The sequence below is a fragment of the Macrotis lagotis genome, chromosome 8 (genome assembly GCF_037893015.1).
Source record: "Macrotis lagotis isolate mMagLag1 chromosome 8, bilby.v1.9.chrom.fasta, whole genome shotgun sequence".
Lineage (NCBI taxonomy): Eukaryota > Metazoa > Chordata > Mammalia > Peramelemorphia > Peramelidae > Macrotis > Macrotis lagotis.
Window position 1 is genome coordinate 104751613 of NC_133665.1, and position 13139 is coordinate 104764751.

The following is a 13139-nucleotide window of genomic DNA, read 5'->3' on the forward strand; positions in this document are numbered from 1 at the left end:
CAATAGGGTTTGTGCTAAATCCAGTTGCCCAAGGGGGAAAACCCTTTCCAAAGTACCAGCCTCAGCCATCTTGGACATGATGTATGTAGGTCTCCAGAGAGGTGGAACCTCTTCCGGTCTGATTTTTCCTTTCAAGCTTCCAGCTTAGAGTAGTATCAATAACTGAGGTCATCCTGAAGAAGGAGGACTTGTTGAACTATGAGGTGATATACCCAAGAATACCTGGTGATGCTCTTTGCCTCTCAGTGTCATCCAGGCAAAGAGGGCTTGGGGGACTAGAATTGCTCTCTTGGGTGGGAACTTTTAAGAGGTCTGCTGGTTTTAAGTGTAAAGGATTCAGCTACTTAGAGATGAATAAAAGAACAAACCTCAGCAAATGTCAGAATATATTTATGCTTAAAAGTTGGGGCTTTAATTACTGTGTGTAAGACAACAGAAGCAGTGGGAAAGGAGTCAAATGAAAAAGAAAATGGAAAGATTAAGGAAATGGAGAGACTGGGGATGAAACTTGGGCTACTGAAGGGATATTCTCTAGGACATGATCATGAGCATCAATTTTGCTTCTGGAGGTTCCCTTGAAAGGAATTCTGGGCAATCATTTCAGGTGGTTGAAGAATGCATGCAGTGGAGTTGGTAGTGCTTAATATTCCCCATATTTCCTCACATTCCCTCTTTGAGAAAAATCACGTATCCAGGCTACCATTGCATTTGACCAAGATCTAAAAATCCACGATCTTCCTCTTTCTTTTCAAGAGTCAAAAGCAAGATCACATCTCTTGAGATGATGCAGTCTTTAGCCCTATGAGGGGGTTTTGATTTGTTCCATGATATACCAAGTTTTCTGTGTCTAGGGCCTTTCTTCTTTCCTCCTTGTCTTCTTCAACTTCCTCCTATTCTCATGTGTGGAAAAGCCTGAACGTGCAATATGGTTCATTTCCTAACATTTTGGGCAGATGTTTCTTAAGTATCTATTTGGAGCTTTCAGAATGATTATAACTGTGACATCCTCTATTGCATGATAAAGGCATTTTGTAATAGCAAAGTTTTGCCCGACTTCTAAGAGGAAACTCTTGGAAGTTCCCAGGAGGGAGAAGGAGGGAAGGTACATTCTTGAAGGAGGGGAACGAATTGGAGTTTGAAGGGTAAGTAGTAGTATGTAATTCATCAGGTGAAGAGGAAAAGGGAAAATATACCAAATGTAGAAATCGGGGAAGCATAAGACCATTTGGACAAGTGGGAGGAATTGTAGAGAAGGACATTCAGAAAAGTTTGAAAAGGGAAGGTAGAGGCAGATTGTGGAAGGCCTTGACTCTATGGGAGTGAGGATGCTATTGTTTCAGCCAGGTGAGGAGGGGTGTAGAGGGGAAGAGTCACTAGAAGAGAGGTTGAAGTCTGCCTCCTGGCACAGGAGCATCCTGTCTGCTCATGCCAGGCTGCTGAGGTTGTCAGTGCTAAGGAATGGGCAGGCAGTCTGTACTCAGTATTAAGTACCAGAAGAGTAACTTTGTGATAATTCTCATCATTGGACTTGCATTCTTTGGTTGCAGTTGTCCCCTGTTGTTGTCCATCTGTGAGCCTACAAGGTTCAGATGTGAGCAAGACAGGACATTTCCAACATCTGAGACATTCCAGGTGGGGTTTGGAGGATTGTGTCATCAGACAACAATCCCCTTTTAACCCTGATAGCAAAATAAGATGGGAACCCTGAACATTATAGGCTATTGTGCAGGGGAACAGAGACTCAGCTGGGGTGTGGGCTTCTAAGCGCCTCCCTCTGTCTACAGGTTTTCACTTCTCTCATGGCCTGGGCTGACCAAAACTCAAGAAATTCAGGGAAATATCACAAGCCAAACTGATTTCAGAAAAGTGGTTTTATTTCTTTGGAATATTAAAGGGTTATTTTTTTGGTCTCCCCCTATGAGGTAAGGGAGATGGAGTTATTATGGTAGAAGCACTAAACTCAGACATTTAAATTAGCCCCAGATGTGATTGCAACCTATTTAATTTTTGCTAAAAATAAAGCAAACAAAACAGTGAGAAGCTTCAGAAAAACATCTTATTTGAATGATTGTTTTTCCCTTCTCTAGAGAGGCTGCAGTTGGACAGGCAGAACCAAAGATGGTATCTCCAGTAGGTACTAACTCTTGGGGATTCCAGTTTGGCCCCATGGGAGATGTGGAAACCTAAGGTGGGCAGCCCCAATAGAAAGCCTGCTGGCTGGCCCTTCCAGTTTAGCTATTAGAAACCTAGATTCCTTCCCTGAAAAGAGAAAAGATGTCTTACCCAGTCAGCCTCCCCTTGTAGTAGCAATCTGTAATCATAGCTCCTCATTTGGGGTCTTCTTTTTAGGACAAAAGGTGATTTAGGCTGAGGATTCAGAGATTGTTGCACGTAGTCCATGTACAATGCTAGAAAAGAGGGAAGTATACAAATCAACTAATTTTAAAGTTGGAAGGGACCTTATAGATCACCTGTTGCAACCATCTTCTAAGTGCAAAAATTCCTCCTACATATTTCATTCCTTATGTGGCAGGGATTCGCTCATCTTCTTCTTAAACACCTCCAGTGTTGGGGAGTTCATTGTTTTATCAAACAGTCTAGTCCACTATTGACCAGCTTTGGGTTTTTTTAAAATTTTATTTATTTAAGGCAATGGGGTTAAGTATTTGCCCAAGGTCACACAGCTAGGCAATTATTTAGTGTGAGAGGCCGGATTTGAACTCAGGTCCCCTATTCTGCAGCTTTGTAAGAAAGTTATTATCTTCAGGAAGATTATGCATTCCTTTTCTTAAGCCATAATCTGCCTCTGTGTAAATGTTCCCTGGTGGTCCCGGGTGTGCTTTTGGAGCCACAAAGAAAGTTTCTCTTTCTTCCATAAGACAGCCCCTCAAATACTTGAAGCCGGGGTGATGTGTCCTGTAAGTGTTCTTCTCTAGGGCTCTCCCCATCACTGGCCTCCCTTCTCTGAAGGTGCCCAGGGCTTGCCATGTTCCAACTGGAGCCTGATCTCAATGGGCAACACACCCATATTTAACAAGCATTCACTCCCAGGCTGCCCAGCACCGTGCCAAGCTCCCAGGCTACAAAGAAAGGCAAAAAGCAAATAGTCCAGTGGTGCCAACACAGGTCTCTTCTCTTTGCTCTCCACAGGTGTGCTAAGTTTGGAGGAGTTTAAGCAGTTAAACCTCAGGGACTTCCACAAGTACATGGGGAGTCAGAAGGTGAAGGTGAGCGACCTGGTGCGCAATAGCCAGCACACTTGGCTGTACCAGGGCGAGGGCGCCCATCAGGTCATGAGATCCATCCGGCAGAGGTGAGGCCTGAGGACAGCTGCATGCTCCTGACCCCCTAGGACCCACTTAGTGGACAGAGCAGGACAGGAAGCACTGGGCATGGCAAAGAAAAAAACGATCCCAGTGTAGGCTGAAGGGGCTTGACTTAGCTTTTTATTGATCCAGATGCCTGGCTTCCTGGTGCTCAGAGTGGGGCCTGGGTATTGTATCCCTGAGTTACCAGTCACCCCATCACCCCTTCAGACAAGGATAATCTTGTGAATGGGCATGGCTCAGTGCTACAGCAAGGAGTTGAAGGAAGACTGTCATAGACCATCATCTCTGAGAGGAGAGCTCTCTTAGGGTCCTTCTCTACGGTTCTCTGGTGACTCTGTCCCAGGAGACATGCCTGATGAATCCAGCTCTAGGACACAGTATAAATGTTTAGTGGAAAGACCTCTGTCTTCGAAAAGAATAATAACAGACTTTTAAGGTTTGCAAAAATACTTTGTTAAACGTCTTAGTTGAACAAAGAACCTTCTTCACAACAACCTTGTAGGGTAGGAAAAAAGCAATATTTATATCTCTATTTTACAAATGAGTAAACTGAGGCTTTTTGAACAAGGCCTTTTGTGGGAAAGACAAATTAGAAACTCAAGGAATATCCATTTAAAAGGGGAAATTGTCATGCCAGCCTCCCAAGCCCCTGGCCATGGCTTAGCTGTGAATAGTCATAGGACTCCCAGAACAGGGCTTAGGGGGTGACTTAGGGCATCCAAAGTTGCCCCTCAGGAGGGATTCCCTCCTGAATAGCTACATCTGTATAAGCCCACCCTTGGAAAGATGTGCCATCCACACCTAGTCTGGATTGGACTGGGAAGTGGGGCTTCGGCTCCTAGTAGCCCTGGTACTGAATGAAGTACACATACTAAGGTATGTAGACTCCTGGTAAACCCAAGCCCACACAACAAGAGACCTGTTACTAGAGCAAGTGAGTCCTATCCATGTGCCCCTGGGGCATTTGGGGGTGGGCTCCTTTCTGGGGATCAAACTTTGTATTTAAGTAGGATAGAGGTAGAAGAGGAAGTTTGGGGAAGTGTGGAATGTATTAAATTGATTTAGCAAGCTCTAGTTAATGAGACTTTAAATGGAACATTTATTAAATTTGGGCTGTAATGAATTGAAAGGCAGGTGATAAGTGTTTAATTAAAACAAATATACCCTAATTAGTGGCTAACTAGATACAGTTGGAATTAAAAATGATTGACTGTGTTTTCAGTTAATTAGCTGTAAGGATTTCATCTGGTGGATTATTCTCACCTTCAGCTCATCTCCCTAGGTCCTTTACTAGTGTGACTGGATAATTTAGGAATGGAAGGATGGTTACCCTTGCTTCCTTAGCTCTGCATTGAAGTTCTCCAGATGGACTGATTGGTCTGAGAGCAGGGACCAATCTTAATGGAAATCTTATCTCACTCCTTCCCACTAAACTGTCATCTTAGTTCAAGTGGGCTTTGGAATATAATTCACTGAGGGAATTGCCATTAACTCAGATTCATTCCAGGTTGGAGTTGTTGGAGTAGGGGGAGGGGTATCAATCCTAAGAGATTTCTAGCTCCTGGATTCGTTATTATAAATTTAAGGATCTTCTATCTCCCAGCATATGGGATCTTGCCTGCTGGAAATTAGGATTGATCCAGAATTGGAGACCACTTGGGGTTTCAATTCCACTAGATAGGATGAGCATGGTTTGTCTTGGTCATATTATTTTGTTACTCATGGAAGAGTATGTATGTGTAAGTAACTTGCTTACCTCCTAAGGATGGCTAGCCTGACTCTAAGGTAGCACTAGATTTAGAACTGGAAGGGTCCTTCCAGGCCCCCTAATCCAACTTCCTCATTTCACACATGGCATAATAAAAGCCCCAAAAGTGAGAAGATTTGGCAGGAAGTAGTACATCCTGTTACACCATTTCCAGGGTGCACCAACTAGGGGAAAAGCTTGACTGGAGGGATTAGAAGGCCCATCTGGAAATGTTACACTCCTTGTTGGCATCAGCCTATCAACCCAAAACTGGGTGATCTCTGAGCATGAACGTCCCTGTCCCTGGACATTGTTGACAGAAGTCAGGCCTCCACATATGGAGAAAGCAGGGAGACTCTCCAGACTTCACCACACTCTGCTCCGTTGTGCTTTCTCTGCCAGGGTGCTCCGTCTCACTCGACTGCCCAGAGAGATTGTGGAACATAGTGAGCCTATGCAGGTGGTCCGTTATGACCAGGGTGGACACTACCATGCTCACATGGACAGTGGGCCTGTGTTCCCAGAAACAGCTTGCAGCCATACAAAACTCATCGCTAATGAAACATCACCTTTTGAAACTTCCTGTCGGTAAGGACCTCCTGTTATCCCTTCAGCATAATGGAAAGATAGTGTACTGGGAGGGAGGAAAATCAAGGCTTCAGTCTCTACTACTAGTGGGCTTAAGTTTCCTTCTCTGCAAAATGAGGGATTGAACTTGTTGATTTCTAAGATTCCATCCAATTCCAAAATTCTTTGAATCTTTATGCCTAGGTTTGGGAGGAATTCATGTGGTCCATTATAGAGTCCAGCTGTCTGCCTTCCATTCTGGTCCACACTGATACTTGTTAATCCTTTTCTTTTGTCCCTGAGTTACTGACTCTCTAGCATATGCTACCCAGCATTTATTTCTGACTTCTCCCTTCCTATTTCAACTCTTTTGAATGGTTCTAGCTCCTTTTTTACAGAGAAGACTTAGCTCATCCTTTATAATCTACTCAGCTTAATCTCAGTCTGTGATTTTCCTTCCTTTCAGCTCCCTCCATTCCCCCATCTCCTCTATGTTCTTCCTCTCACAGTTATCATTTCTCTCTTACTTTCTTAATTTCTTTTTCATTAGTTCCTTCTTTAAACTTATCAGTGTTCTTTATTTCAAAAGGACACATATATGTATATTTATACATATATTACTAATACTCACTCTCTCTGTGTCTTTCTGCCTGTCTCTCTCCCCCTCTCCTCCTCACTTGACCCTGACTATCTAGACATTGGTCTATGTCTCTCCTTTTTGCTTTGAAACTCAAATGTAAGGTCTTTATGTGCTCTTTTTTAGCCATCTGATTCTCATCCTTATTATTCCACTGTAACCTGTCTCTCTGAGGTCAATAATTACTTTCTCCTTGCAAAATCCTTTTCTCATGAGACCTTTCTGCAACATCTGATACTATTAAATTTCTACTTCATTGGTTCCCCAATTTTTTAGAGTCTTCTCTGCTCCATTTGTTTACTCTTTTTCTCCTTTATGACCCTAAATCAAACCTAAATTGTTTGATCAGTGTGAAAAGTTAGGGTTTTTAAAGAATAAAAATGAGAAACTGACCTCTTCCTTTGAAGAAGACCATGGTTATAGAATATTAGTTTTGCCAATCTGTTTTTTGCTTTATTATAAAGGATGGTTCTCTGAGAGGAGGTGAAGGTTGGGAAATGTAGGTGATGGATATCAACAAAAATTTATTCATTTTTATTTGTTTCTTTTTCTTTTTAAAATTTAAGGCAAGAGGTTAAGTGACTTGCCCAAGATCACCCAGATAGGCAATTATTAAATGTCTGAGACTGGATTTGAACTCAGGGTCTCCTGACTCCAGGGTCGGTGCCACCTAGCTGCCCCTATTTTTTTATTTTTTAAACCTTATTTAATATTTTATTTTTCCCAATTACATATAAAAATAATTTTAACACTTTTTTCAAATTTTGAGTTCTAAATGTCCCCCCCCCATTCTCTCCCTTCCCTGCATTGGGAAAGCTAGCAGTTTGATATAGGTTATACACATATATTCATGTAAAATGCAAAAAAAAAGATATTTTTAAAAGAAAATTAGAATTTCTATAATATTTGATTCTCAAGATCTTATTTCCTCTTTCTTTCCTCTTAACTTAAAAAAAAGAACAATTGAGTAACTTGAGGCAGAAGCTGGAGGAATTTGGATTAATTTAACAGTAACTCAAGACCGCTTCTAGTCTTCCTATTCTTTAAACATTTCTCAAAATTATACCTATAGGGTTCCCGACTGAAGAATGAAAATCTGAAGCTCTGTCCTTGGTTTTCCTTGCTATTGAATTCATCTGGTCCCATGGTTACAAACATCCCTGCTAAGTGAATGATTCATAGATCTAACTCTATAGCCTTGACCTCTGAAATCTGACATTTTCCAGGCTCATTTTTCTAGCTATTTTAGAGTTCTTTCCCTTCTAAAAAGATTGATTTTTGTAATAGTGTTAGGAATAACCTTGAGGTTTTTGCCTGCTGCTGAAAGAACCTCAGGAAATGACCATTGTACTGCTGTTTTATTCCCAGATCACCTTAGTGGTGCTGGTTATTGTTCAGACATTTTCCAGTTGTGTCTGACTCTTTCTGACCCTATTTGGGGTTTTTGTAGTTGGGGTTTTTTCTGTCAAAGATGCTGGTGTGCTTTGCCATTTCCTTCTCCAGCTCATTTTACAGGTAAGGCACTGAGGCAAACAGTGACTTGTCTAAAGTCACAGAGTTAGTAAGCATCGAAGGCCAGATTTGAACTTGGATCTTCCTAACTCCAGGCCCAGCATTCTATCCACTATGCTTCCTGCCCCGTGTAATACAATTGATCCCTCTTCTGTCTAGAGCAATATATAGACCAGACACAAGGGTAATACTGGTCATGCAATGCCTATGTAGCTGACTGAAGTTAATGATATATTTGTAGAATGCAGAGCTGGAAGGCCTAGTTCACTTAGTCATAGTCCTTCCTACAATGTCTCTGACAAGAGGACATCTAGCCTCAGCTAGAATTTCAGGTGAGAGAATTCTTTCTAGTAATGCCAATCACTAACTGACAGGCATCTCTTTTCAGAGAATTGTGAGGGATCTGAAGAAATGATGTGACTTAGCCAGGTTCCTGGATGATTTTGACTCTTCAGCTAGTTCTTCAACTACCATGCACACTCTGTCTCCCTAGACCTTGCATAGAGTGGACACAGTGTTCTCTGGTTAAATGTGATATTTCTATTTGAGCTGCTTTTAATTGTTAGGAAGCTCTTATGAAGTGGAGATCTGCCTCTTTGCAACTTGCCTAGTTTTTGCCCTCTTGGTCCTGAGCAAAATAGGTCTAATCCTTTTTTCCCACATGATGCTTACAGATAATGGAAGACAGGAATTGTGTTCCTGCCCCTATCTCTGCCCCACTTCCCATAACTTTTTTCCCCCTTATGAGACTCAACTTCCCCAATTCCAGTACCCTTCACCATCTTGTTTGCTTTTGTTTGAACACACCCTTCAGATGGTTTATATCCTCAAAATGTGATACCTGGAACTGATCATCAAACTCTGGATGTGATCTTCCCTGGCTCAGACAGCAAGACTGGTATCTCTCTTATGTTGCACCCTGTGCCTCAATTTGTGAAACAAATAGAAGGCATGGATGGGCCTCCCTCATTTTGCTACCTTTCATGCATTTTGTGAGACCTTTGAAATTGACACTGAAATCCTAAATATTGTCTTTCCTCTTTCTGCCTCACAGATATGTGACTGTGCTGTTTTACCTGAACAATGTCACCGGTGGTGGGGAAACAACCTTCCCAGTGGCAGATAACAGGACCTATGATGAACTGGTAAGGGTCTAAATAATTGTAATCCAGTTGGTTCCCCTTGTTGTGCTCACTTCTGAAGGCATGGCCCTCTCTGAAAATAACTGGATGACCTCCAGAGAGTATATGAAGGCCTTGGTTAACTTGACCTGTAGGTCCTGAAGAAGAGGAACAGTGACTGGCTTGGTAGAAGCCATTTTACAGTGTAACCTGGGCTTCAGACTGAGATGTCCTTCTCTGTTCTCCTGTGTATTTTCCTGGAATGGCAGGAAATGACTTTTTTCCAATGACTTGGGGATAGGGAAGAGTCACTTTGCTTTTAGTGATGAGTTTTCCTGCATTGATCCCTCAGGTTCTAAGTGGAAACAGCACACAGCCTGCCTTGGGAGTAGGTGATACTGGGGATCTATCCAAATATGGCTTCCTACCAGGCTCAGAGGTGGAGAAATTTGGCAAAAGATAGAAGTTAGAAATACCCACCCATACCTCGCCTCTCTCTTAGGCTCTTCCTGTGTTGGCAGCACAAACACTTATTACTTGCTGTGCCACTTGCAGTCCCTGATTCAGAATGACATTGATCTCCGAGATACCCGGAAACACTGTGACAAGGGGAACCTGAGAGTGAAGCCTCGGCAAGGCACCGCTGTCTTCTGGTACAACTACCTGTCTGATGGGCAAGGTACAGTCTCCCACCACTATGGCTTTAGTGGGCAGAAAAGATGTGCTTCAAAAAAAGCATAGACCCTTTTTGAGGATGTGCTCTCATTGGGACTTGAGGTGTGTTCTTTTTCAGGGCTTTGAAACTGGGGCCTCAGAATTCCTTTGAGAGCTATTTGCATTGACTCTGTCCTACCTCATTGTTAGTTACTTCACCCCTAGGCCTGGATAAAATGATCCCCTAAAGCCCTTTTTTGCTCTAACATTCTATGTTTCAGAGGTCTTCTCATCACCTCAAATGAAATATATCTGAATTGGAAATTTTCCTCCTGACATTCTCTTCCCTTAGCCCCTCTACTTCCTTTCTTTCTGAACTTTTCCATTTCTGAAGGTCCCACTTGATTCTTTCATAGCTGCTATTTGTCAGCCTCATAACCATGTGACTTGAAGACTGACCCAGGAGTGGATGAGACAACATTAACTGTTGTGGAAGAAGGAACCCCAATTCCAGTTCTGTTCTGCTGTGAAAGGTGGAAGTCACAGTTTCCACTTTCAAAAAATGGGGAAACAAGATAGATATACATAGAATTAATTAATAATGAGACCTGTAGATGACCAAAAATGAATTAGAAAACTCTAATTCTGTGACCTTGGAACAGTTTCTTCCCTTCTCTGAACTATTCCTCAGTATCAAGATCTAGTTGAATTAGATCTAATCTATATATCCTGAATGATAGAGATTAGTACAAGTAAATCTCAAAGAAAGGAGTGGCTGATGTCCAGGCTGGCTTCTTGAAGGTGACAGGATGGGAAGTGGGTCTTGAAGGGTTAGCAAAGTTCAACTAAGGAGAAGAGTAGTTGGGGATGGAGAAAGCATCCTAAATAGAATAAATAGTATCTGAAATTCAGTGGCTATCTTAATAAGTGTCTATTTTGTTTAGAACACTGTGCCTGGAATGTGGGGGAGAGAGAATTTAGAATGAGAATTCCAGGGATGTGGGGGTATGTGTGTCTAAAGCCTCTGTTCCTTGAGGAGGCTGAGGCTGGTAACTTAAGTTCAGAAATTTTGAGAGACAGTGGGGCTAACAGTTTCTGTAACAATTAGTTTGGAATTGAACCCATGAATAACTGTTGAACTTTTAGTAGGAACAAGATAGGGAGACCTGGGGGGGGGGGGAAGTATTCATGGTCTTTATATTATAGGAAAGCAGTATTTCAGTATTTTTAAACAAAACTTTGGAATAAAATCCTCTAAAATTGTTTTTAATGTCTGTTATCAAAAAAGGCATGTTTACTTAAAGAACGTTTTTAGTGTTCTTTTCTTTTCTTTTTGCAAGGGAATGGGGTTAAGTGGCTTGCCAAGGCCACACAGCTAGGTAATTATTAAGTGTCTGAGGTCGGATTTGAACTCAGGTACTCCTGAGTCCAGAGCAGGTGCTCTATCCACTGGGACAACTAGCTGCCCCTAGTGTTCTTTTCAAGATAGAGAAACGCTAAAGATCAGAGGTTAGGGCAGGCCTTTTGGAGGTGCTAGCATTTGAATTTGGATTCAAAGGATGAATAGGAATTTGGAAATCCTCATTAAGACTGGGAGAGGGGCTGTTAGAATAGGTTGGGGCAGAGTATCAGAATCATGATAAAGGAATAGGACATTTGGCATGTAGGGGAGATAGTAATATGAGATAAACTTGGAAAAGTAGGTGGCAGCAGATTTAGGACCTTGGATACTGAGCAAAGACATTTGAGCATTATTTATTTATTTTTTTTAAATGTGTTTTTTTATTCTCATTTCGTACAAATGGTTTTTTTTTTACATTAATAAAATATACTTGTTTACAAGTAAACAAAATACCCCTCCCCCCATGAATATAGATAGACTTGCTTGGGCGAAAAAGTAAAGGGGAGAGAAAAAAATTTAAATTAAAAAAAATTATAGTAATAATTGTAGGTATGGCCAGGCAGCACAATGGATGAAGCACCAGCCCTGGAGACATGAGCATCCGAGTCCATATCCAGCCTCGTAAACCCAATAATCACCCAGCCATGTGACATGCAAGCCACCTGATCCCCACTGCCCTGCAAAAACCAAAAAAAAGAAAGAAAGAAAAGACCCAAAATAAAATAAAATAGTAATAATAGTAGGGGTGGCTGGGTGGCAGACAGAGCATTGGCCCTTGAGCCAGGAGCACCTGGGTCTGAATCCGGCCTCAGACACCCAAAGATCATTCTGCTATGTGGCTCCAGGCAGGCCATCCAGCCCCACTTGCCCTGCACCCTCCCCCAAATAATCATAACAAAAAATGTGCTTCAGTCTTTGTTCCAACACCATTAACTCTGTCGTGAGTGGATCACATTCTTTATAAGTCCATCACAAAAGTTACTTCCATATTTTTCCAACGTTGCCATTGCTGATCGCAGCTCCTTCCTTTTCTATTTCTCCACTACCGTGTACTATATTTTCTCTTTCCTTTCACTCTGACTCTGCTGTAGGGTCACTGAGTGGCGCAGCAGACAGATCCCTGGTCCTGGGGCCAAGAAGCCCTGAGCCCCCATACCACCCCTTAGGCCCAGAATCCACCTGGCCCTATGGTCCTGGGCAGGCCTTCCAATCCCAGCCCCTTGCAAGAAGTAAAAAAGAAAATGTGTTATATCTGAACACTGTCCCCCCATGGTCCATCTTCTCCTCCTTTATTCACATCCCCACCCCTTCCCCCTGCTCCCCCTCCTTCTTACTCCAGATGTCTATACCCCACTGAGTATATTTGCTGTTTCCTTTCCTAGCCATCTCTGATGAGAGCAAAGGTTCCCTCGTTCCCTCTTGCCTCCCACCCTTCCATATCATTGCAACAGTTCATTGTAATAAAAAAAAATCTTATTATGTGAAATATCTTGGACTGTTCCCCCTCTCCTTTTTCTTTCTCCCTTTCCATTTCACTTTTTATCCTATTGAGTCCATTTTTACAACATATTTTATCGTCAAATTCAGCTTTCTCCTGTACTTCAACTATAAAATCTCCCTCTACCTGTTCTATTAACTGAGATGGTTCATATGAATATTATCAGTATCATTTTTCTATACATGCAGTTCATCCTCATTAAGTCCCGCATATTTCCCCCCTCTCCTCCAATCTCCATGCTTCACCTGAGTCCTATATCTGAAGATCAAACCTTCTGTTCAGCTCTGGCCATTTCAAAAGGAACCTTTGAAATTCCCCTGGTTCATTGAAAGTCCATCTTTTTCCCTGGAAGAGGACATTCAGCCTTGCTGGGTAGTTCATTCTTGGCTGCATTCTAAGCTCTTTTGCCTTCCGGTATATTGTATTCCAAGCCCTATGAGCTTCCAGTGTAGTTGCTGCTAAGTCCTGTGTGATCCTGACTGCAGCTCCACGATATTTGAACTGTGTCCTTCTGGCTGCTTGTAATATTTTCTCTTTGACTTGGGAGTTCTGGAACTTGGCTATAATATTCCTAGGGGTTGGTTTTTTGGGATCTCTTTCTCGGGGGGATCGGTGGATTCTCTCCATTTCTATTTTGCCCTCTGCTTCTAGAATATCAGGGCAATTTTCCTG

The 13139-nt window shown here is 42.2% G+C and overlaps 1 protein-coding gene across 3 annotated transcripts in view; it reads left to right on the forward strand.

The window, feature by feature from the left end:
- The window catches only part of P4HTM (prolyl 4-hydroxylase, transmembrane), a 40011-nt gene that overhangs the window by 17130 nt on the left and 9742 nt on the right, over positions 1–13139 (forward strand). For all 3 annotated transcript variants that reach the window (XM_074197904.1, XM_074197902.1, XM_074197903.1), the window contains exons 5-8: positions 3151–3313; positions 5479–5664; positions 8847–8937; positions 9469–9592. In XM_074197904.1, coding sequence (XP_074054005.1) covers positions 3151–3313; positions 5479–5664; positions 8847–8937; positions 9469–9592 — 564 coding nt within the window. The remainder of the gene's footprint in view (positions 1–3150; positions 3314–5478; positions 5665–8846; positions 8938–9468; positions 9593–13139) is intronic.